The 24,432-nt window shown below is 41.2% G+C and overlaps 1 protein-coding gene, 1 non-coding gene and 1 pseudogene across 6 annotated transcripts in view; 2 read left to right on the top strand and 1 right to left on the bottom strand.

The window, feature by feature from the left end:
- Positions 1 to 23,119, top strand: part of NDUFAF6 (NADH:ubiquinone oxidoreductase complex assembly factor 6) — a 39,178-nt gene extending 16,059 nt beyond the window's left edge. For 4 of the 5 annotated variants that reach the window (XM_061123734.1, XM_061123738.1, XM_061123736.1 and 1 more), the window contains exons 3-9: positions 3,076 to 3,198; positions 9,208 to 9,264; positions 12,356 to 12,458; positions 14,192 to 14,325; positions 14,914 to 15,015; positions 18,356 to 18,412; positions 22,986 to 23,119. In XM_061123734.1, coding sequence (XP_060979717.1) covers positions 3,076 to 3,198; positions 9,208 to 9,264; positions 12,356 to 12,458; positions 14,192 to 14,325; positions 14,914 to 15,015; positions 18,356 to 18,412; positions 22,986 to 23,114 — 705 coding nt within the window. In that variant the 3' untranslated portion in view covers positions 23,115 to 23,119. Of the gene's footprint in view, positions 1 to 3,075; positions 3,199 to 9,207; positions 9,265 to 12,355; positions 12,459 to 14,191; positions 14,326 to 14,913; positions 15,016 to 18,355; positions 18,413 to 18,539; positions 18,603 to 22,985 lie in introns of all 5 variants that reach the window. The other variant, XM_061123735.1, reaches the window with a different exon arrangement.
- On the bottom strand, positions 3,452 to 5,466 carry LOC133042363 (protein FAM151A-like; annotated as a pseudogene).
- Positions 15,621 to 15,755, top strand: LOC133042912 (small nucleolar RNA SNORA14). The gene has a single exon (XR_009689615.1). It is a non-coding gene; the product is annotated as a small nucleolar RNA SNORA14 (small nucleolar RNA).
- Positions 23,120 to 24,432: the final 1,313 nt, after the last annotated feature.

Below are 24,432 nucleotides of genomic sequence, written 5' to 3'. Positions count from 1 at the left end.
TGTCAAATGACTGAATGATGTTTTTTATGGCATCTTTAAACCCTTTTGTACAGGATCCAAACTAAGATCACATATTACATATAGCTTTCGTATCTCTTTTGCCTCCTTTTATCTGGAGCATTTCCATAGCTTTTCTTTGTCTTCTATTAAACATTGACATTTAAAAAACCATATTGTTCCTCTTAAAATTTTGAATATTTCTCATTTGGAGTTTATTTTTTGTCACAATTAAACATTTCTAGTCATACTTAACTGTCTTAATGGTGTATGTCCTTCTCAGGGAATCACAATGAGCATGACACATTTGTATGCCTCTTACTGGTGATACCAATTTTGGTCGCTGGTCAAGATGTTAATATTTTTTTCCTGTTGAATGTGAGGAGACATTTTAAGACTGTGGTCCTCATCAAAATTTACCTCATATACGGCAAATAGGTACATGAAAATGTGCTCAGCATCACTTTGAGAGAAGTGCAAATCAGAACCACAGTGAGGTATCACCTCACACCTATTAGAATAGCTGTCATCAAAAAGACAGGAAATAACAAATGTTGAGGATGTGGAGGAAAGGGAACCCTCGTGCACTGTTGGTGGGAAGGTAAGTTGCTGCAGACGCTGTGGAAAATGGTATGAGTTTCCTCAAAAGATTAGAACTACCACAAAATCTAGTCATTTCTGGGTATTTAGCCAAAGGAAATGAAAACACTAACTTGGAAAAAGAGTTGCACCTCCTTGTTCATCCCAGCATTATTTACAATAGCCAAGACATGGAAGCCACCTGTGTCCATTTGTGGATGACTGGATAAAGGTGTGGTTTCTCGGGACCTCCCTGGTGTACAGTGGATAAGAATCTGCTGCCAGTGCAGGGGACACAGGTTCCCCTGGCCCAGGCAGATTCTACATGCCACAGGCAACTGAAGCCTGTGCGCCACGGCTGTTGAGCCCACGAGCTGCAGCTCCTGAAGCCTGAGCGCCCTAGAGCCTGCCCACGGCCACCCGAGGCCACTTGCTGCGTCCACTGAAACCCGTGCGCCCCGGAGCCTGTGCTCCGCCACGGAAGCCACCGCAGTGAGAAGCCTGTGCACCGCACCGGAGTCAGCCCGGCTCACGCAACTCGGGCACGCCCGGGGGAAGCAGCGAAGACCCGCTGCAGCCGAAAATATAAATGAGTAAATATATTTTTTAAAAAAGATGAGGTATATCTCCCCAATGAGTTATTACTTACCGTAAAGAAGAAGGAAATCTTGGCATTTGTGACAACACAGGCAGACCTTGAGGGCTTCATGCTAAGTGAAATGAGTTTGACAAAGACACATACCATATGATCTCACTTACATGTGGAATCTAAAGCAAAAGCAAAACAAACAATTCCCAAGCTCATAGGTAAAGAGAACAGATTGGTGGTCTCCAGAGGCAGGGGTAGGAGGTGGGTGAAATGAGTGATGGTGGTTAAAAGGTGGAAACTTGCCATTGTAGGTAAATAAGGCGTGGGCATGAAATGCACAGCTAGTGCTGTTACTGCGCATGTGAAAGTTGCTAATAGAGCAGATCTTAAAAGCTCTCGACATACACAGATTTCTAATTTTGTGTGGTGATAGTAGATATTAATGACACCTATGGTGATCTTTCACAATATATAGGTAGGTAGGTAGGTTTAGTCACTCAGTCATGTCCGACTCTTTGCGACCCCATGGACTGTAGCCCACCACTCTCATATCAAATCATATTGTATACTTAAAACTATGAAACTGTTAAGTGTCAATTATAGCTCAGTTAGAAATAAAAAATTTTCCTCCTAGATTTAGCATGCATTGATGATTCTTGCCAGAACTTAACAAGGCCATTCTTAATCAGTAGTAAGTTAGGGAAAGAATCTAACAGTCTTCTTTTAAAAAGTTACTTAGTGAATAAACAAATGAGTTTTTTTAAATGTACCACAGTAAAATTTGCTTTTTGTGGTGTATAGACCTATAGGTTTTGAAAACTGCTTAAAGTCATGTATGTACCATCAGAGTTGTGATACAGAACAATTCCATCAACCTGAAAGATTCCTGGATGTGTCCCTTTGGAGTCAGCCCCTACCCTCGCCACAGTCTTCTCCATGTACCTGAGATAAGCTTCTACCTTTTTGAGCTGCAATTTCTGTACTTGTAGAATGAATGTGTTGGTAAGGACCCTGTGAGTTTGTTCTGATGATTGTGACCAGGTAACATCTGGTACAGTACTTGCACAGGGCCTGGAACTTGTAGACGTTTGATAAATAATATTTCCTTCTCTGCTTCCTCTAAAAAGCTGCTGGTTCTATTTCCTAGGTTTATCTTCAGACTTAAAAAATATTTGTGCTATCACTAACCAAGTGAGGATTGTTTTTCTTCGCTTCCACTTATTTTTTAAAACTTCATTGGAAAATTTCAATCATGTCTAGAATGAAGTATATCCATATACAGAGAGAGAAATATAATGAACCCTCATGTACCCCATCACCCACCTGCAGCTGTTACTTACTCATGGCCAATCTTGTTTTTCATCTTTACTCCTCAGCCACATCATCCCCACCTCCAGGTTATTTTGAAGTTATGTTTCAGATGAATTTTTCCATCTGCAGATATTTCAATTTGCATCTCTAAAAGAATCCACTTAAAAAAATAACACTACTATTATTATACATTAAAAATTTAAAAATAATTCCTTAATATCATTAAACATCTGGTGTTCAGATTTTCCTAGTTGTGTCTCTCTTTAAATCCGGATTCAAATAGGTCTATATGTGACTGGTCGATCTTTCTTAAATTTCTTTTAAACAAAATGTCCCCCCTCCTCTGTTTTTCCTTATAACTTTTTTAGAAGAATTGCTCATATTTTTGAATGTAGACCTTGAGAATATTTTTGAATAATCACCAAGTAATCTGTAGCTTTTACTTAGGTAACTCATAATGGTGAAAATTTAACTGATATATAACTTCAAGGAAAAATTAAATGCAGAGAAGACTGAATTATATGATTTTGCAGTTATAATTAATGATTTCTGAGACTCTGAGTAGTGCAGTTGTTAATGTTTTTAAACCCTGTTTATAGATTAAGGACTCTGTCTCTGAGAAAACAATTGGACTGATGCGAATGCAGTTTTGGAAGAAAACTGTGGATGATATATATGGTGACAATCCACCACATCAGCCTGTGGCCATTGAACTATGGAAGGTAAAACAAAAACAGCTACTTTTCATTTGTATGAATGTTATTTAAGCATACTTTTTGTTACATACAAGTTGGATAGTGCCAATGGGGAATCTGTCCTGAAAATATTCTTGGGCTCATGTAACGTTCAGATATATGTTAGTTTTGACAGAACTTAAAATCATTAACAAATAATTTGCACACATCTTTTTTTTTTTTTTTTTTTGAGGAAGCAGAGGCATTTATTCCTTCCTGCCTCCCCCGAGGGAAGCTGGGGTCCACCGGGCCAGCACCCCTGGGTGCTCAGTGTCTGCCAATATCTGCCTGCAATTCTTGGCGGTAGCTCTGGGGTAGCCTGTAGTAGACTCGGGTCTTCTCCACGGCCCTGGCTGCCAGCAGCACTGCCCGCACAGATGCATCGTGGCCCCGGCCAGGGCTGTGTTCCACCGTGACTGTGGCCCCGGGGGAGGCTGCCAGCAGCCGGGCCACGACTCCAGCGGGGCTCTGGCCCAGAGGTCCAGCCTGCAGCTGGAAGGACACGGGTTGCCAGAGGCCCTGGCACAGCTCCAGCATATCTGTGAGCAGCTGTTCCCTGTAGCCACTGCCCAGCACTTCCTCGGGCCAGCCTGGGGCCACTGTCACATGGGGGAACACCTTGGCCACAGCTGTAAGCAACTCCCTGCCAGTCACATAGCCAGGGACCATGAAACTCCCGTGGGAGACTGTGGCCCCGACCCACACGGGCCTAGACAGGCGGCCAAGGGTGGAGAGGATGGCTAGTGTGGCCAGGGACGGCCGGAGGGTGGCGGGCTCTGCTATGTGCACGTGGACCCCCCAGCGTCCGGGGTGCATGGCCAGCTGCTGTAGGCAGGACTCCAGCATCAGGGCACGGCCATCTGGGGTGCGGACGATGGGCACGGGGTCTCCAGCTGCAGGCTTCTGGAGGCCCACGTCCAGCAGGATCATGCCTTCTTGGTCTGGGAGCCGCACTGTTGCTGTGCTTCCATTGCCCTGGATGTCAGGAACCAGCCACTCCACGCTCAGACCCTCGTCCCCAGCGTGCTGGAGAGCAGGGATCAGGCTGCCCCCAGTGTAGTAGCTTTGCTTCCATGAAGTATTCATGGCGAGCTGCTTGAACTCTGCGACAGGAGAGGTTCAAAGAGGTCATAGTAGACTTAGTGGGTGGCGGTGTTGTCCCGGATGTAGAGGAGGTCGTCCACCGTCAAGGGGTCCAAGGTGGACTGCCACATTGTCAGGCTATACCTGTCAGATTGGCCAAGCAGCCAGCTGAATTGGGGCTAGGCAGCCCTGACCATGACAGCCCGCACGGGGAAGGTCACCTTCTGGGGCAGTGCTCCCACCAGCTCCTGCATCTTCTCCATCATGGTCTGGGTATATGTCCCATTTGGGAACAAGGGCAGATATAGGGTAGTCCAGCCTGGAGACAGGGTTGTCTTGGGATACTTCTCCTGGACCAAGGCCAGGAACTGTGTGGCATTGACCTCTGTTGATCTGACCACGTTGGGACCCCTCAGGATGTCGGCATTGATCCACACAGGCCTTTGAACTTTCCCCACCTCTGTCAGCCGCCGAAGCAGGTCCAGGGAGGGGCCCACAGCCTTGATGCTCTTGAAGTCTAGTTTGATGCCCTTCTGGGAAGAGGCCAGCACAGCATCCAGCCACTGCTCCAGGGTGTTGTCGCTGTAGATGGCTGGGGGGTGTGCCATGATGGGGACTCCAGTCTCGTTGACTGTGCCGAGCCCTTCTATTGTGATGTCTACCTCCAGGACCATGATGTCACTGCTGAGGGCAGCCTTCATTTGCTCCTTGCTGTTGGCAGCGTGGTACCAGGTGACGAGCAGGCCGTCCCTTTGGCTGATCTGACCCAAGCTCAGCAGGTAGTCCAGCATGTCTGCATCAGAGCGGCAGGTCCCATTCTGTTTACAGCCTGGCAGGATGGTGCGTTTCTGCAGCGAGAAGCCCACGATTATCGCGATGGTGAACACCAGAGCCACACTGACACCACTGACAATGGCCCACTTCCAGCACCCCATCTTGTTTGCTATGATGACCCTCTGAGGGGAAATACCCCTCAAAGGGCAGAGTCTCCTGAGTCTTCCTCCTCCTGCACACATCTTTACTGTGTTTATTAAAAGAAGAAAGAGGAATTTGGTCTGTTATAAATTATTTTCCACATGTTTGGTTGCAGAATTTAAACCCTACAAATTTTGAAACAATGACAGGTAAATTTTCTATTCTCTCTGCCAAGTAGCTCCTTATTCCAGTGCTTTAGTTCATACTCTGGACTGTAGAAAATGATGATGCATTGATCTTTTGTGCTCTTATCATTCCTAAAGCTGCCTTGTCTGGTTTCATAGAATTGCCTCTTTGTTGATGAAGTTTAGGTATCTGAGAATGGAAGCCTATGGGCGAGGTTGTTATTTGTACACTAAGATGTATTTAGTAGTTAGTTTACGTTAAAGCTGTATGGATTCCTCATTCACAACTAGCCTTAACGCAGTTTAGAAATATGTTGAACTAGGAGCAGAGGACGGGGTTTAGGCTCCTTTGGTCGTTGATCTGTGTCCGCATTGTCGTATTGTGAGTGCCAGAAGACAGCGTCTGTCCCAGGAGCCTCTGACAGGCCTGACTGGTACACCCCTTCTCAGGTCTGTGCCCCAGCAGAGGCAGGCCCTGTTTCTGGGCCCCAGATTGACTTCACAGAGCCTCAGTAGTTGGAGAGCCAGGCCCCTCCACCAGGGACTGGGAAGGAAAAGTGGATGGGAAGCTCTTGAGTATCCGATTAGTTGTTTCCCTTTATTCATCCCACTTCAAGAACCTCATCCTGGCTGACTCAGTTTAGAGGAAAGTTTCTCCAAAGTCCAGAAACTGCTTATTTTATATGCAAACCTGACTTGCGTTAGAAGTATATGCTAAGACTTGTATCGAAAATTCTGGCCTTTGTCAGGAAATAAGTTGAAAGATCAGAGATTTATTTAACATAAATTTATCTTGTCTTGGCTTCACTTAAATGCCAGAAGACATATCTGAATTACAGAATGTTTTACATGTATGCCAATTTGTCCAGTTTTAAAAGCTGCTTACATTTTGGTGATTAATGTTGGCCAGCTCTCTGATATGACAGGTATTGCAGATGAACGTGAGCATTTGAAGGAAGCAGGTAGTGTTCAGAGCGGTTGTCCTGATGGTGTGTTTTTTGCTTCTCCGCGTTCTGCTGGAGCACACGCTTATTGCGCCACTGTCCGTCAGACTTTCCATTGATTGCTTAAAGAACTTCGGGTTCTGTAGAAGGTTAAATCGGGGAACAGAAGGTCCATTCCTGCCGCACTGTTTCATTGCTGCTTTTAGAGCACAGAAGAGATGAATTCTTATAATTTCTAATAATTATAGCCACGATTTTTATTCCATCTGGCTTCTATTTCCAAAGTTTTGATACCTTTATTCAACAGGTTTTTAGCTTCTTATAAGTATGTGTTTTTTTATCTTGATATCCGATTTCCTTCAGAATCAGACAGAACTCTGTTTTGTGGTCAAGGGACTGCAGCTGTTACAGCGTCAGTCTTGAGTAAATAGGAGTCTGACTTTTCAGTGGTTTAGTATCTACTGAGTACTTTCATATGCCAGGAATGGTGCTTGATGGTGTGGTTACAAAGATCAAACATCCCTGCCCTACTCAGACATGTACGGAGCAAAAGGAGAGCAAGACTGAGGTGACTGAGGTATCCCAGGCTGGCTCTTGGAACTGGGGAGAGAGGCCCGTGGGAGTGCTGCTGGGTAATTGTAGCAATGCTGAGAACACTTACAAAGCAACTCTTTGCCGCCCTCCTAGCTTCTGCTGCGTGCCTGTCAGGCAAAGTGGGCTCCGTTCTACACACTTCATCCTTTGCCACATGGATGTGTATTGGTGGGCCTGCCAGCCTTTACATTAATATCAGTGACATCTTAGAGTCTCAGTTGAAGTGTAGGATATCCCGGAGACTTTATGTTTCACTACTAATATTTCTTGTGAAAATGTATTATACCTGGTGTTGACTTGGCAAAAAAGCAGTGTTTAAAAACTTATTTGGAAATAGCTTCAAAATTTCAGGAAGGTTACAAAATTAAAAATATTGTAAGAACACTTCTAGGTCGTTTACCCAGATTTACCTGTTGTTAACATTTTATCCTATTTGTTAATTATTTGTATGTGCTCACTCACATGTGTGTGTGCTGGCATGATCTCTGTATATTTTCACACATAATTTTTTTAAATTATTTGAGTATAAGTTGCTTACATTATGTCTCTTTATCCCTCAATACTTTAGTATTTCCTAAGAATAGAGACATTGTCTTATTTAACCAGAATAGTTATTGACTTTAGTAAATTTAACTTTGAAATAACTTTCATCTGATTTTCCATTCATATTCCAATTTTGTCAGTTGACCTAATAATGTAAATTAATGTATTTTTCCCCTCCAGTGTAGGATCCAGTCAGGTATTTTTTGTCATATTTCTTTAGCTTACTTTAAGCTGGAACATTTCCATAGCTTTTCTTTGCCTTCTATGACATTGACATTTTTGAAGTGTATAACATCTTTTTTTTTTTGTAGTAGAACATTGCTCATTTTGCATTTGTCTAATGTTTTCTCCTGCTTAGATGGTTCAGGTTGTGCGCTCTTGGCTAGAATACTGCCTCGGTGATGTATTCTCGGAGCGTCACATCTGGAGACACATTCTGTCCATCTGTCCTTTCTTGGCATTGTTCATTTTCCTTAACATTCAAGATGTTGCCCGGTTTTCCCAATGTGTAATCTACTGTATAATTAGAATTTCCCTTGCAACTAATCAACTTTAAGACAATGCAAATATCCTGCTCCTCATCAGTTTCCTGTGAAACGTAACATGCACTGATGGTTCTTATCCAGTCTTTACTGTTACGATTACAGAGTGATAATGTCCCAACTCTAATGCTCTGTTCACATTTACCACTTGGCACGCTACTGTAAGCAAGTGCTCTCACGCTCCTATGTTATTTATTTGTTTATTAATTATTGTTATAAACTCCTGAATTTCTTTTTTTCTTTTTCAGTACTTTATAACTCATTGCTTGCATGCATGCTCATTCGCTTAGTTGTGTCCAACTCTTTGAGACCCTATGGACTGTGGCCCACCAAGTTCCTCTGTCTGTAGAATTTCCCAGGCAAGAATACTGGATTGGTTTGCCATTTCCTCTTCCAGGGGCTCTTCCCAACCCTGGGAATGAACCCACGTCTCATGTCTCCTACATTGGCAGGCAGATTATACCTCATTACTGTACTTAATTATTTGGTATTCAAATAGTCCCATAATTGGACAACGAGAGTCCCTTCAAACTGGCTCCTGTGTCCTAACATGCTTCCTATCTTTTTTTTTTTTTGCACTTTCTATTTTCTGGCACAATAAAATGGTTTAGGATCCTCTTGAATCTCCCTTGTTCCAGCTCTGGAATCCCCTTTTTTAGAGTCTGTTTCCTTTGATGGAAATGGTATTAGAGACCAAAATCTGAACACTAAGTGTGCTCTTTGTTAATGGAGTGTCTTTACTTAAAAGATAACATTGTACCCTGCAGATTGTTTTCTTTGGAGCTTTGTTACCCTTTTCTTTTTTATAAAGTGGTTATTTTCATTAAATAGGGTCTTCATTTTATGGGGGAAAAGTTTGTAATAAGCATAGAAGTTGAGGCATATCACGTAGAGAAGCTTGCTCTGCTTAATTCTTGTTTTTTTGTTTGTTTTGAAAGTGGATTCACTAATTACTAATAGTATAAGGAAAAGATTAGTGAAAAGGTTTTGGATATATTATCTTTACTTGGAAATGTTTTAAAATGTTTTCTAGAGACATTTTCTTTTTCCCTAGGTTTTTAACATAGCTGTCTGGTGAAGAGTTATTACAAATGTTCCCTGGCCTGGTTTTGTATTTGGTTTGTTTATGTTATTCAAGTCTACAGAAGTCATTTGTGGTACTTTCTAAAAACTTAAAACTTGTTTTTTTAGGCTGTCAGAAGACATAATCTGACTAAAAGATGGCTTATGAAAATCATTGATGAGAGAGTAAGTTGCAATTGCTCATGTCTTGTTTTTTTTCCTCTTTTAACCCTTAGGCTAATTTTTCAGGGAAGAAATGTTTTTAATATGTATATTATTTTGGAGGAAGGAGACTTTTAGAGAACTGTGCCATTTCATCTGTTCTCCATCACTGCATGCCACCTACCTCAGGCTCCTATCCCAGTACCTGGAGACAGACAGGCAAACGGGCATCCAGGCGGAGGCATGCATGTGCATATCATACTCTACTATTTTGGTGTTTTTTAAATAATAGAAAATTTTCAGACTTATATAAAAGTAGAGAGAATAGTGTAATATACTTTCACGTATCTGTCACCCAGCTTTAATAGTTATAAACCCATGTCCAATGTTATTTCATTTATTTTCTACCAACTTCCCTCACTAAACCCTATTAGATTATTTTAAAGTAAACCCAAGACATGTTGTCATTTGATCTGTAAATATACATGTAACTTGAAAAGATAAAAACTTGTATAAAACAGATAATCAACAAGAACCTATTGTATAGCACAGGAAACTCTGTGTTCTGTAATAACCTGAATGGGAAAAGAATCTGAAGAATAGATGTAAGTATGTGTATGACTGAATCACTTTGCTGTGTGCCTGAAACTAACACAACATTGTAAATCAACTCCAATATAAAATAAAAATTGAAAAGAAAAAACTTGTATACAATATAACTATAATGTGATAATCAGACCTTAAAAAGTATGGATAATTCCTTAATATCATCAAAATGAGAATAGTTGTACATATATCATTATATACATCCAGTGCTTGAAGCGCTGTCCAAATAGAATGAATAAAGAAAGTCTGATGGTTCTAGCAAATAGAATCTTACACTTAGAACTAAGTTCTAGTTCCAACCAGGCTTGCAGATTGCTTGATGACTGGGACTGATCTGTGTGTTCTTTCTGACACATTGTTGGCTGAGTGTCCTTGACCTAATATTTGTCATACACTGTTGTCATGAAAACGTAAGTTTATTTAGTTTATTTGGATACAATCTGTTAATAACCATAGGCTACAGTAGTAATAATATAAGCCAAAATGAGATAATGACTCGAGCTCACAGGCTGCGGCTACCAAGCCCACGTGTTGTCACTGCTGAAGCCCATGCGCCCTAGAGCCGGTGGTCCACAGCAAGAGAAGCCACCGCAGGGAGAAGCCCACACACTGCAACTGGAGAGCAGCCCCCACTCCCCGCAACTAGAGAAAAGCCAGCACAAACATACATAAATAAACAGAAATTAACACATCACAGTGAGATACTGCTTCATACCCATTGCGATGGCGCTAATAAAAAGAATGAACAATAGTTAGGTGTTGGTGAGGATATGGAGATACTGGGACCCTTTGGACAGTGCTGATGGAAATGTGAAATGGTGCAGCTGTTTGGAAAAACTGTTTGGCAGATTCTTCAGAAAGTTAAACATAGAGTTATCATAGACCTGGCAATTTCACTCCTAGGTTGATAAGAGAAATGAAAACATGTATCCTTGCAAAACTTGTACACAAATGTTCATAGCAGCATTATTCATAATAGTCCAAAAGTGGGAATGACTCAGAGTCTATGAATGAGTGAATAAACATACGATGGAATATTATCTATGTTTTCTTCACTTAAAAGGGATGAGATACTAATAGATGTGCCAACATGGGCGAACCTTGAAAATACGCTAATTGAAAGAAGCCAGATACAAAATGCCACATATCGTATCACTGCCCTTTTATAAAATGTTTGCAATATACAAATCCATGGAGACAGAAAGTGGATTAGTGGTTTGTGGCGATCAGGAGAGGGGAAAATGGGAAGTGACAGCTTCATACATACAGGATTCTCTCTGAGGTGATGAGAACATTCTGGAATTAGATATTGGTAATATTGCACAACTTTGGAATTTACTACAACTGTGAAATTGTATACTTCAGAAGATTTTATGGTGTGTGAATTGTTTCAGGTTTTTTTTTTTTTTTTAATGTGAAAGGTCTGGAGGATATTTCCCCCCCCTGGGAAACTGGTGCCAGTTTCTCCTAGTTTTAAAACAGGAGGAAGGGGTGGAGGAATAATATTACTTTGGCCATGGAGTCTTTTTAAATGTATTATAAAAGTTGCTAGATGTGCTTGTTCTAAGATTTACGTTTTTCTGTTTCTTGAATATAGTGTATTCTGGTAATCAATCATTACTTTACGGAATATGGTTTCTTCTGTGGGGGGATGGAGGTGCAATAATGTCTGAAATGCTTAATTAGATAGGAGCTCAGTTAAGTAATTTTCTCCATGATATCTTAGACTTTGTTATTGTTTGGTGGCTAAGTCATATCCGAATCTCTTGCGACTCCATGGTAGACCGAGAGGCTCCTTTGTCCATGGCCTTTCCCAGGCAAGAATACTAGAGTGAGTTGCCATTTCCTTCTTCAAGGAATCTTCCCAACCCAGGGATCAAACCTGTGACTTTTGCATTGGCAGGCAGGTTCTTTACCACTGAGCCACCAGGGAAGCCCCCACCTTAGACTTTGTTGTTGTTTAGTCATCCAGTCGTGTCCGACTCTTTGCCACCCCATGGACTGCAGCACACCAGGCCTCCCTGTCCCTCGTCATCTCCCAGAGTTTGCCCAAGTTCATGTCCATTGCATCAGTGATGCCATCCAGCCATCTCACCCCCTGATGCCCTCTTCTTCTGTCCTCAGTCTTTCCCAGCATCAGGGGCTTTTCCAGTGAGTCAGCTGGAGGAGGAAATGGCAAACCACCACAGTGACTTGCTGTGAGAACCCCATGAACTGTATAAAAAGACCTTAGACTTTAGAAGCAAGTGAAAATTAAGCCAACCCCACGTCCATGGTGATTTGTGCATTGAGATTATTCCTGAGGTATTATTTTGAGGGGTGATTTGTAAGTAGTGAACATGTAGGACTTTAATATTTTAATTTGATTTTTATCTTATTTTATTGTGTAATAAACAGTTCAAACTAATAGTTTTAATTATTTAATACTCATTTCTTTAGGGGAAAAATTGTGCATTTTTATAATAAGTTATTAACCATTCATCAAACAAATAAAGCATTTTGTTTACAGGAAAAAAATTTGGATGACAAAGCATATCGTAATATCCAGGAACTAGAAAATTATGCTGAAAATACACAGAGTTCTCTTCTTTATCTAACACTAGAAATATTGGGTAAGTATTTTTTTTTTTCTATTTTATAGTTTTCTTTCTTAAAATACTTTTTTTAATTGAAATATAGTTGTTTGATGTACATCATTATGTTAATTTCAGGTATACAGGAAAGTGATTCAGTTATATATATATTTCAGATTCTTTTTCATTGTAGTTATTACAGATATTGAATATGGTTCCCTGTGCTACATCCGTGTTTATTCTGTATATAATGATGAGCGTCTGCAGTCCCCTGCTCCTCATTTATCCCTCCCACTCCTTTCCCCTTTGGTAACCTTAAGTTTGTTCTCTAAGTCTGTAAGTCTGTTTCTGTTTGTAAATAAGTTCATTAGTTTTATTTTTTAGATTCCACATGTAAGTGGAATTATATAGTATTTGTCTTTGTCTGATTTACTTTACTCCGTATGATGATCTCTGGCCCATCCATGTTGCTGCAGATGGCAGTATTTCGTTCTCCTTCTATGGCTGAGTCGTATTCCGTTGTATGTATGTACCACACCTTCTTTATCTGTTCATCTGCTGATGGACATTTAGGTTGTTTCTGTGTCTTGGCTATTGTAAATAGTGTTGCTATGAATATTGGGGTGCATGTATCTTTTCAAATGAGAGTTTTCGTCTTTTCTGGATATATGCCCAGGCGTAAACTTGCTGGATCATATGGTAACTCTGTTATTAGCTTTTTAAGGAACCTCCATGCTGTTAACATAACACCTTTTTTTTTTTTTTTCCTCCATCAACATAACACCTTTTATACTTCACTCTTTCTTAATTTGACAGTCTAACCAGTTTAATGTTAAAATTTTTCTTTGCACCAACTATAACGGACTAGCTTTTCTTTTTCTTTCGAGGTAGAAAGGGAATATAATATATACCTTTCTTTGGAATGGAATGCAGACTAATGAAAATACCCAGATTCTCATAAAAGTACTTTAGCTGCCTCATGCTATAATTAATAATCTGGTAATTGCAGATGATTTTACTATTTTATGCAACCCTTACTCTTTGGAAGACCTGTGACATGACTCCTTTCTTCTCTGTCAGTAATACTTTCCCATGTTTAAGACAAAGGTTGAAGAAATAAAACTCTGTAAGTTTTTATGAGATTTTTCTTTTAAAAAAAAAAAAAAAAACCAGAACTATGGAGTTTAGATATTTTTGCTCTTTTGACTCTATTCTAAATTGGTGAGCACGTATTGTCATGAGGATTGTAATGGAATTATTTGGGGCAAGGACAGTACCATCCATTTGAAGAAAGCAATATGTCTTTATGTCAGCCTAAAAGAATAATACAAGTCATTACCCAATTTCCCAGGCCTGTTTTGCCTCTCCATTCAGTGACATGTTTGCCAACGCAGTGAAAGGAGGGAGCAAAGAGCAGAAAGTTTGTTAAGCATATACTTAAATTGAGGTCATATGGAAATTGCACTGAGGAGAAGAAGTGCAAGACTTGCAGTGTTTTCCACAAGAGCTGATTAAAATTCCAAATGTGCTCTTGGTATGCTGTCGTTTGAGGAAACTTCTATTTAAAAGTTGATGTTCAGAAACCTGTTACTGGTAAATGATCAGCTTGTCATTGTGCCCAGTTTTGCTCACATAAATCCTGTTTTTCAGATATGAAACACAGGATAAACACCTTTTAGGTGTTAAGGTGATTTTCCTATGCTGCTTGTATTGACTTGTTATGCATTTGAGGAGAAAAGAGCAGCCTAATTGCTAGATTTCTGAAATCATAGGCGTAAAGGATCTTCATGCGGACCATGCTGCCAGTCACATCGGAAAAGCACAAGGCATCGTCACTTGCTTGAGAGCCACGCCCTATCATGGTAGCAGAAGAAGGGTGTTCCTTCCCATGGATATTTGTATGCTGGTAAGGCTGTTACTTGTACTCCTAATTATTTACCTTAAGAATATGGGGAGGGACATTCTCTTCTTGGTTCTTTAGTCTCTAACTTCTTTGAAACGCATGCTTATTGCATTTTTGCTCTAGAGTTATCAAGTCAGAGTTTTATCAGTCAGGCATTCTAGGTCCTGGTGGAGCTGTGTGTAAGACGGTCCAGAGAACCTCACTTGGTGTAGCTTCACTCCCTTCCCAGCAATTACATAATTAGTCCTAGTGTTCACCTTAGCCTGTTCTTTTAAAGGAGGAAGTAATCCTTAGGAAAGAATACTGTTTATGAGAACCTTTGTTTTCTGGATGAGGTTCATTATTCTGTTCTTTTGAATTTCTTAATCTGTTAGTTTATTTTGTTCTAGGTACAGCTGTTTACTTAGCATCTTGTTGCATATTCTCCTAGGAGAGACAGTGTGTTTGTGTGTGACACGTACATATAGTTATATTTTAAAAACCAAAAGAGGCATTTTATTGTGCACATTGTTCTAACCCCTGCTGTCTTGAGCTCAGTTAGTTTTAAGTGTGCTTTTTGATTCCAAACATAATGTGCATTTTCCCATGTAGCATGGTGTTTCACAAGAGGATTTTCTACAGAGGCGTCAAGATAGAAACGTGAGAGATGTGGTATATGATGTTGCCAGCCAGGCACACCTGCACCTAAAGCACGTAAGTAGTCTCTGGCGGAATCATTGAAGAAACCATCATTTCTAGCTGTGGCTACTCCTAAGGCGTGGTTGTAGCGTTTTTAAGTTTAACAGTGCATATCCATTGCTCACTGAAATCCCAGCAGATGTATCTCAGGGCCTACTGTAAACTTTTTCTGCTTTTTAAAAATCCCCCTTTCTCCTCCTCAGCTTCCTCAGTGAGGCTCCTCTGGGACCCATCCGCTCACTGTTACTCTTTCTCTCCGGGGAGAGTGTGTCTTCCTGGCTGGTCAAGGCTGATGCCTCTCCTCTTCCGCCCTCCCAGGACTCCATCCTCAGCAGTTCCCAGCTGGTGTTTTCAGCTGGCCTCTCCGACACCGTGCCCTGTTTATCTTCTAGTTTGTTGCTATTGCTTTCATTGGGCGGCCCGTGAGGCCCTTCTCTTTCTTACTTTTCCCTCCCAGTTAACCCTTTTTGAAGATGTGTTCTATGTTTATTTTTACCTCAAGGCCCTCACCACTGTGACCTTGTTCACCGGGCTGTAATTTGGCTTCCATCCTGCATACTCTAATAATCATCTCTAGTAAATCATTTCCTTTTGCCACATTTGAAAGAGTATCTGATTTATTGCATTCTTAAACCCTCTTGGTAGCTTCAACCTGATTGCTTCCAGGATATGAGTGAATGCTATAGGAATTGCAGGGGAGTCCAAAGGGCTGCGGCTGTCCTGTGGCTCAGTCTTATTTCATACCTGCAACATCGCCAAAGAGAGATTTGTAAGAGGGAAATCGTGTCACTGAAACCATGGTGGTCTTTGAATCTTGCAGGTATACTTATTTGCAGAATACAATATAAGGGCAAATTTGTTGCAGCAAGTATTTTTGTAACTTACCTAGGTTGCTCAGTCAAAATAGTTTCTGAAATTAAAATTTCCACTTAAGTTATTAAAGCCCAGAAAGTACAAAGAAGTGGTTCTCAGATTTATTACTTTGTGGTTGTTCAGTTGTTCAGTCATGTCTGACTCTGCAACCCCGTGGACTGCAGCACACCAAGCTTCATTATCTCCTGGAGATTGCTCAAACTCATGTCCATTGAGTCTGTGATGCCATCCAACCATCTCATCCTCTGCCATCCGCTTCTCTCCTCTTCAGTCTTTCCCAGCATCAGGGTCTTTTCCAGTGAGTCAGTTCTTTGCATCAGATAGCCAAAGTATTGGAGTTTCAGCTTCAGCATCAGTCCTTCCAATGAGTATTCAGGGTTGATTTCCTTTAGGATTGACTCATTTGATCTCCTTGCAGTCCAAGGGACTCTCAAGAGCCTTCTCCAACACTACAGTTCAAAAGCATTAATTCTTTGGCTTCGTCCAGTTCTCACATCCATACATGACTACTGGAAAAACCACAGCTTTGATTATATGGATCTTTGTTGGCAAAATAATGTCTCTGCTTTTTAATATGCTGTCTAGGTTTAATACTTACTGATTACTTTAATACTTAGCAACTAATTCAGCCATAATAAGTCATTAAAAAATAAAGAGTGTCTGATTTAGGGAGGGTAGATGTTTTACATGTATGTGTGTGAATATACATACATACATACATACATACATACATATAACGAGTTTCCCCGGTGGCTCAGCAGTACAGAATTCATCTGTGATGCAGGAGATGCGGATTTGATCCCTGGCTCAGGAAATCCCCTAGAGGAGGGCAGGGCAACCCACGCCGGTGGTGGTTTTGCCTGAAAACTCCTGTGGACAGAGGAGCCTGACGGGCTACAATCCATGGAGTCGCAAAGAGTCGGACACGACTGAAGCGACACGTAAGAGGAAGAAGCAGCTAGACTTGGTAACTGGTGAGATTGTGACAGGGTCAGGGAGCAGGACAGTCGCAGGTTTCATGAAGTTAGAGTATAGGCTGTGCTCGTGCCAGTCGGAGCCAGCAGTAGAAGAGCAGTGGTGTGCTGGCTGCTCGTCAGTAGCCTCTGGGCATCGCTGAATTTAAGGGGATTCGGGGACATTCAGGGAGGGGGGCCAGAATGCAGATTGTAGGAGATGACTTTAAAAGGAGGTCAGAACTGGAGATACAGCCTGGGGAGTCATCCAGATGGAAGGCTTAGGGTTAAAACTCCAGGTGCGGATGTGCTCTTGTCCAAAGAGAGTGTATATTTAGACAAGAAGACCGAAGGCCGAACCTTGAACCCACCTCTAGTTCTCAGGTAATCAGAGAAAGGGCCACTTATTAGCAAGAAGGAGAACTCGGAGTCAGTGTCTTGGAAACGTGAGGGAGGAGCAGATTCCAAGAATGGGAAATACTGAAGTCCTGCACTCCTCCGAGAGAATGAAGAGAAAAGAGGGGTATGCTGCTCAGTAAATTGTGAATGATCTTGAAGAGAGCAATTTTAGTAGATGGAGTAAAACTGGAGTACAGTGCGTTGAGAAGTGTGTCAGGGAGTTTAGTTTCTGTCGATGTAAACAAAGGCCTGTAGACAGAGGTGGGCTTGGGGAAGGTGGAGGGTGGGCATTACTCCAAGTGGGTTGAGGCTCTAGTCCAGGGCAGTAGGAAGCTGGGTTGGATAGGTGAGATTGGATTCAAGATGTGAAGGCCTTGAATTCTAAGATGAGTAATTGAGACATGATCTATCAGGGAGTTGAGTTAAACAATGACTTTATGACATTAATTTGGCTAATTGTGTGGCATGAATTAAAGGTTGGGGAACACAGATGCAGGAACCATGGCTGGGAGGGTCTTATATTCATCTTGACGAGAGAGGCTGACGTCCAGGCTGGGGAGGTGCTGGGACTGGTGTGCAAATACAGTCGACCCTTGCACAACCTCAGGGCTTAGGGAGCCAACCTTCCACGCTGTTAAAAATCCACACATAATTTACAGGTGGCCTTCTGTATCCAGGGGTGCTCTGTGTGTGGGGGGGGGGCAGCAGTGGTCAAAGTTGTGGCGGCTAGAAATGCCAAAACCAAATGTCAGAAAGAATAGAATTCTTGGGACTTCCCTGGTGACTTCCAGTGACTAAAACTCCATGTTCCCAATGCAAGGGGCCTGGGTTCAGTCCCTGGTCAGGGAACTGGATCCCACGTGCTGCAACTGAAGGTGCTGCATGCCACAACTAAGACCTGGCAGAGTCAAATAAATAGAATTCTTAATATACTGCCTTTTCCTGATATCTTTAGGTTTGGCAAGTTAATGTCAACCAGCAAGAGATGACTGTTTTCTTGTTTTCAAGAAAGGCCCTAGCTCTGCTGTTTGAAACTCCTGGTGTTGCTTTGTGTCCACTTTCAGAGGGAGAGAGTTAATTTCCAGAAATACTTGTCTTTCAAACCAGTTTCTTTTGTCTTCCTCTTTTAGGCTAGGTCCTTCCACAGAAGTGTTCCTGTGAGAGCATTTCCTGCTTTTCTTCAGACTGTGAGTAGATTAACAGAGAAAGTTGTTTAGTTAATAAAGCAGATATGTATAGTCTTTTTTTTAAAAAAATAAGGTTTCCAGTGCAGTTCTTTAGTTTGTAGTATTTGTTTTTGTTTTTGTCCCTTAGGGTGGGTTTTGTTAGTTAACATTCTGCTCTTGCTGAAGGTCGTGCCAGTGTCCCCAGAAGCAGGTGAGTGGAATTGTCATAAGCGCTGACTGCAGCCGGGCTGCATTGGTTTGAATCTGCTTTGTCACTTATTGTGGAACAAGTTCCTTAATCATTACATTCCTCAGTTTACCCATAGGTAAAATGGGAATCACAGGAGAAACTGCCTCATAGGTGTGTTAGGCCGCTTCTAGCCATATAAGTGTGACTTAATGGTGTACTTAACTAATTTTTTTTCTCAATAGTGACTGTATTGTAGCAGTGGTTCCTGAAAGTTCAGTGCTGAGCTGGCTGCATCAGAATCATCTTGGAAAGCCTCTTCAAAAATACTGATTCCTGGGGTCTTCTTACTAAGACTCAGACTCTTGGTGTTGTGGGGGGTGCATTCCTAAGAGGATTTGTGATGATTTTTATTTTTTTAATTACCCGGGTGATTCTGATGTGTAGCCAGGTTCAGGAACCATTGTTGTAAAATACATTAAAAAATGAGAATAACTTCCAATCAGCGGTACCTATCATGGGAAACAGGTTCTGAGCTAGATCATCTCATACATTAGTCTTCAGTGTGGTTTACTTCATTTTGTAGACCAAGGTTCAAAGATTTGTGATATTTGAAAATGGAAAACTCAAGCATTTTCTACAGTACCAAACATACCTTCTACCTTTCTCCCTAAAATATGTTCAAAGATTCACTTCTGTCCCTTCACATCTTTTGTCCTAAGTCTCAGATCTGAGTGTTTGAAATCATTTCGTTTCTTTACTGAGTTTACTTATTATGAAACTAATACATTAATATTTTAGATGTTCACATAACAAGAGGCAAAAGAAGAAATTGGAATATTTTCTCAATTCCATCCTTTCCAGAGATAATGTCTGTTTATCTTTTTGGACTTTTTATATTCATATAATTATATATGTGTTTTTGGTATAAATGAGATGTCAAGCCTCTCTTTCTATGTCAACACGTTCTAAATCACCATTTTTAATTGTTATTTATTTGATCATTTGGTGATGTACCATCACCTGTTTTGATTTATAAGCCCCAAGAAGATTAAAGACTGTTTTGTTCACATTTGTGGAAAAAAAAGTTGTTCTCAACTCTGGTTGTCTGTCAGGATCACTTGGGGGAACTTTTAAAACAAAACAATGTTGGACTTATCTCTAAACCAACTAAATCATAGTATCTAAGAGGTGGGATCTAGGCATTGATACCACTTACAAGTTCCCCCAGAAATCGTGAAGTGCATCTAGGCCAAGAACCAGTCTCTTGGGCTGGTGGCATGGTCCCTGGGCCGGCAGTATCCGCCTGGGGTCCTGTTGGAAATGCAGATTTGGGGGTCTTCCGCAGACCTAATGGATCAGAGACTCCTGGGGTTGGAGCCCAGTTCTCAGTTTCCAAACTGTGCGAGGAGAAAGTGGCGGGACTGCATGACAGTTCTGGGGAGCTGCTGCTGTCCTGCTCCTCATTCCAGCCAGGGCACGTCTCACCCCGTGTGTGGGGCATCTGTTCATTACTTTCTTCGAAGAAAAGGTTCTGCTGTTTGAAAATGACTCGTCCGGGGTAGCATATGTTGTTCTCTATAGATGAGGTTTTCAGAAAAGTGAAGTGCTAGTGAAAGTCACTTAGTCGTATCTAACCCTTTGTGACCCCATGGACTGTATGGAATTCTCCAGACTAGAATACTGGAGTGGGTAGCCTTTCCCTTCTCCAGGGGATCTTCCCAACCCAGGGATCAAACCCAGGTCTCCCGCTTTGCAGGCAGATTCTTTACCATCTGAGCCACAAGGGAAGCCCAAGAATACTGGAGTGGGTAAGCCTATCCCTTCTCCAGCACATCTTTCCAACCCAGGAATCGAACTAGGGTGTCCTGCATTGCAGGCGGATTCTTTACCAGCTGAGCTACCAGAGAAGCCCATGGTTTTCAGAAGCTATATTAAGAAATTATAAGATCTTTGAAAACTTCACAATGAATTTGTTACATTGAACAATTTATTTGCCATTAGCCAGACTTTGCTTGGAGAAGGAAATGGCAGCCCACTCCAGTATTCTTGCCTGGAGAATCCCATGGACGGAGGTGCCTGGTGGGCTGTAGTCCATGGGGTCACAAAGAGTCAGACACGACTGAGTCACTCACTCACTCACTCACTCACTCAGACTTTGAACCAAATCCTGATTTGTGAATACTTGCTGCTGCTATGTCGCTTCAGTCGTGTCCGACTCTGTGCAACCCCATAGACGGCAGCCTCCCAGGCTCAGTTGAGCTCTGAATTTTTTTTTTTTTTCTTTTTTTTTTTTTGAGCTCTGAATTTTGAGGTCTGTTTCATCTGTATTTCAATGAAATCTTCTCCTGATTATAAAAGCAATATGTCCTCATAATAGAGATTTGGACAATATAAAAAGAATGTTAAAAGAAAATAATTACCATACCATAAATAGCACAGTTCCTGGACGCAGAGACAAAAGCTATTCACTCTGGTTTTTTTTTTTTTTAATGAATTTCTGTGTGTCTTTAAAATCACACTTTATATGGTAGTGTCCTATTTGTCAAGCATTTAACCACATCATTTAAAATATTTATTAATATTTAATGGCTGTATAATTCTTTATTATGTGCTTGCATCTTAATTTCAGTAACTATTCCTATAATTGGATATTATAAAACTATTAAAATGTACATAATAAAATTCTTAGAGATGAAAAGTTAATCACAATATATTGAGTGATTCAAAAAAGCAGGTTACAGTAGAGTCCAGTGGTTGAGGGTCCTTTCAATTCAGGGGTCGTGCACTTTTGATCCCTAGTCTAGGAAGATTCAACATGCCACAGGGCAGCTAAGCCCGTCACCAGAACTAGAGAAGCCTGCATGCCACAGTAACGATCTCTCACAGCCAAAAAAGTTACAGAACATTATGAATAATATGAGCTTTTTTCCCCCAAAAAACAAAGAGAACATGTGAGAGTCCACTAAAATACCTTCAAAGGTTTTTCTTTTATTCTCTTTTAAAGTGTTTTTTATTTGATATCTACAGATGAATATATCCATATATGTATGCGTGTATTGTGAAGCATAACATAGTGAATACGCATGAACTCACTGCTTCATCCACGAACTAGAATGTTGCTGTTTCATTGCGCTCATGTGTTTCCCCATCTCATCCCCTTACTTCTGCCTTCCTCCTCCAGGTAGCTGTCCTGAGCTTGGTATTTATTATCCTAAAAATGCTTTTCCCATTTTCTATATTCCTAACCAGTATGTTGCTTAGTTTTGTTTTTGAGCTTTGTAAAAATGGATCATTTAAAAAAAAAAAAAAAAAAAAACGGTCATTTTCTGTTTATTTCTTCTAGGTTACACACACACGCACACATAATGTTGCTACGATTTATCCATATTATTCCATCTAAATACATTTTAATTTCACTGCAGCTTAATATTTCATCATGTGAACATTTTATTGTTTCTGTCAAAGAACTTCTGGACTGTTTCCAGGTTTTTTCCAGCTGCATGCATTCATGCACATATCTGATGCGTGTATATAAGTTGAGAGTTTCAGAAGTAGAGACTGAATTTATATGTAAACTCGCTCGTTGATGGTGTATGGAAGAAAATCCCGGGAGAAAGCGCAGTCCTTGTAGACCGGCTGTGTGGGACACCCAGGTCGTGCGCAGAACTCCAGGGGGCGCCGTGCACATGGGTGAGAGGGCGGTGGGACTGCTCGCACTGTGCAGTGCCAAACTCGGAGCTTCTCTGTGTAATAAGGAAGTTGCTGCAACACGATGAAAATTTACAGATTAGTAACATTGAAAACCATGAAGAGCACTGCCCGTCGACAGTGTTTTCCAACCTGTGCCCCCCCCCCCCCCAACCCCAGGGAAAACTTTGCCAAGTTGTGTGTGATGGGGGAGCATGGCATGACCTTTAAGGGACCTGTGGTTGTTCTCCCTGGTTGCAGATTTTCTTCTAACAAGAACATGGAGACTCTGAACTTTTTCACAAAATACTGTTTTAAACAACTTGGGCTCCCACTCATGGCACAGTGCATTTCTGTGGGGGGTGGGGTGTGTGTGTTCCTTTTCCTTAATTGAAACACCCCTTTTGTATTCTACAGAATCTAGTAGTAAATCATTCCTTTTTTTTACATTTTGACCAGAACACTATAAATTATGATCAGAATTGGCTTGATATTTCTAGTCCTAGCTCTGTGATACAGTTTTACTAGCTTCATAACTTCCAAACTTCTTAGAAGATGTCTTTATTTTCTCTCTCTTAAAAATTCTCGTTTACAGTCTTAGCATGCAGAAGACCATCTCAGGAAGACTAAAGTAGCCTTAATACCTGCTGGTTTTATTTTTGTTTCTTTAAAAGACTTAATCTGTATGATCTGGTGACCATTATTCTCTTTTTCCAGGTTGCTCTGGAGGACTATTTAAAGAAAATTCAACAAGTGGATTTTGATCTATTCCACCCATCTTTACAGCGGAAGAATACTTTGCTTCCATTATTTTTGTATATTCAGTCATGGAGAAAAAGATACTAAAATAATTTCATGGCACTGATATTTATTAGTTTTACAAAAGTGTCCTTAGTTTAGGGTTCTTGTTGACACACAACAGGAACTACTTAAGGAGAAAATGAATTTATCGGGTGAGCGTGTAGGTCACAGAATGGATGAGAAGTTGCTGTGGGGCCAGGGGGCCAGGATTCTGCCCCAGGCCCGGCCCTTGTCGCCAGCAGCGGAGACCATCCCGGGGAGCGGAGCCCCAGTGGGGAGCCCAGTTCCAGCTGTGCTGAGGCTGCAGGCCATGCTTCTGCCGCCAGAGGGCAGGGAGATGGCTCCTCACCTCCCTCTCTCACCATTGCAGAGGAACCGGGAACGGGCTGAAGTAGGACTGGGTCTGTATGCTGAGCAGCCAGACCCCAGGCATCTAGTACAGCTGGGAAATGCATTTATTTAAGGATCACGAAGAGTGAAGTGAACAGCAGTATTTGAGGAGTGTCAGTCGCTATTTTGAGGTCCTTTATATCTCTAACAGTTATTCTTTCCCACCCTGTGAAAATCTGTCCATGATGATAAAATAACTTCTTCAGGGTAAGGCGGCAAGCTGTCAAGAGCTCCAGTCCTAATGTGATTTTAGGTCTTGGCTGACTTGGAGGCTTTTACTCTTTTGTTTACCTTTCTGCTTCACTCTCTGTCATCGAGCATTATCATCATGAACAAAATTCTTCTTAACAAAATGTGTGTTAATGTAAATTAAATTAACAAAATTGTGTCAAAAATTCATTAAGGGGATACTCCATTTTTAAAGACAAGTATACTAGTTGAGCTTCCCGGTAAAAAGCTCTGTGCCATGTACTTTGACCAGTGTTCTTGCCTGATCTTCAAAACTATGAAAGAAGAAACATTTTTGGTAATTAAAAAGTTTTAATTATAAAATACATACTCATTGCAAAAAACAATTGTTTGCGTCTCGTAGTTGGCAGATCTGGATTCTGAATGAGTCTCTAGCTCTCAGCACCAGAATTACACCCTAGTTTTCTTTTCCTGTCTTTTTAGTGGTCTTGTCTCCTGCCCACTCCCTCCTCTGTTGTACCATTTCTCTGTCCCATCTCAAGTCTTTGGTTTCAGCTATGAATAAGTGCCTGCTTCAGTTGTGAATTAATGATGGCTTAAAATATTACATGTTTCGCAAATAAAACTCAACACTGAGAGCTGCTTAAGAGCAGAAATGCGTTGTTTTATTCTTCTTGGGATCCCCCAGTTCTTAGTATGGCTTCTGATTTAGAGCAAGTGGAGGTTAATAAATGTATAAATGAATGAGCATACAGTGCAGTTGTTTATGTTAGTGTACTTTTGG

Source organism: Dama dama, chromosome 21 (genome assembly GCF_033118175.1).
Source record: "Dama dama isolate Ldn47 chromosome 21, ASM3311817v1, whole genome shotgun sequence".
NCBI lineage: Eukaryota > Metazoa > Chordata > Mammalia > Artiodactyla > Cervidae > Dama > Dama dama.
This window is presented reverse-complemented; position numbering and strand designations above follow the sequence as displayed.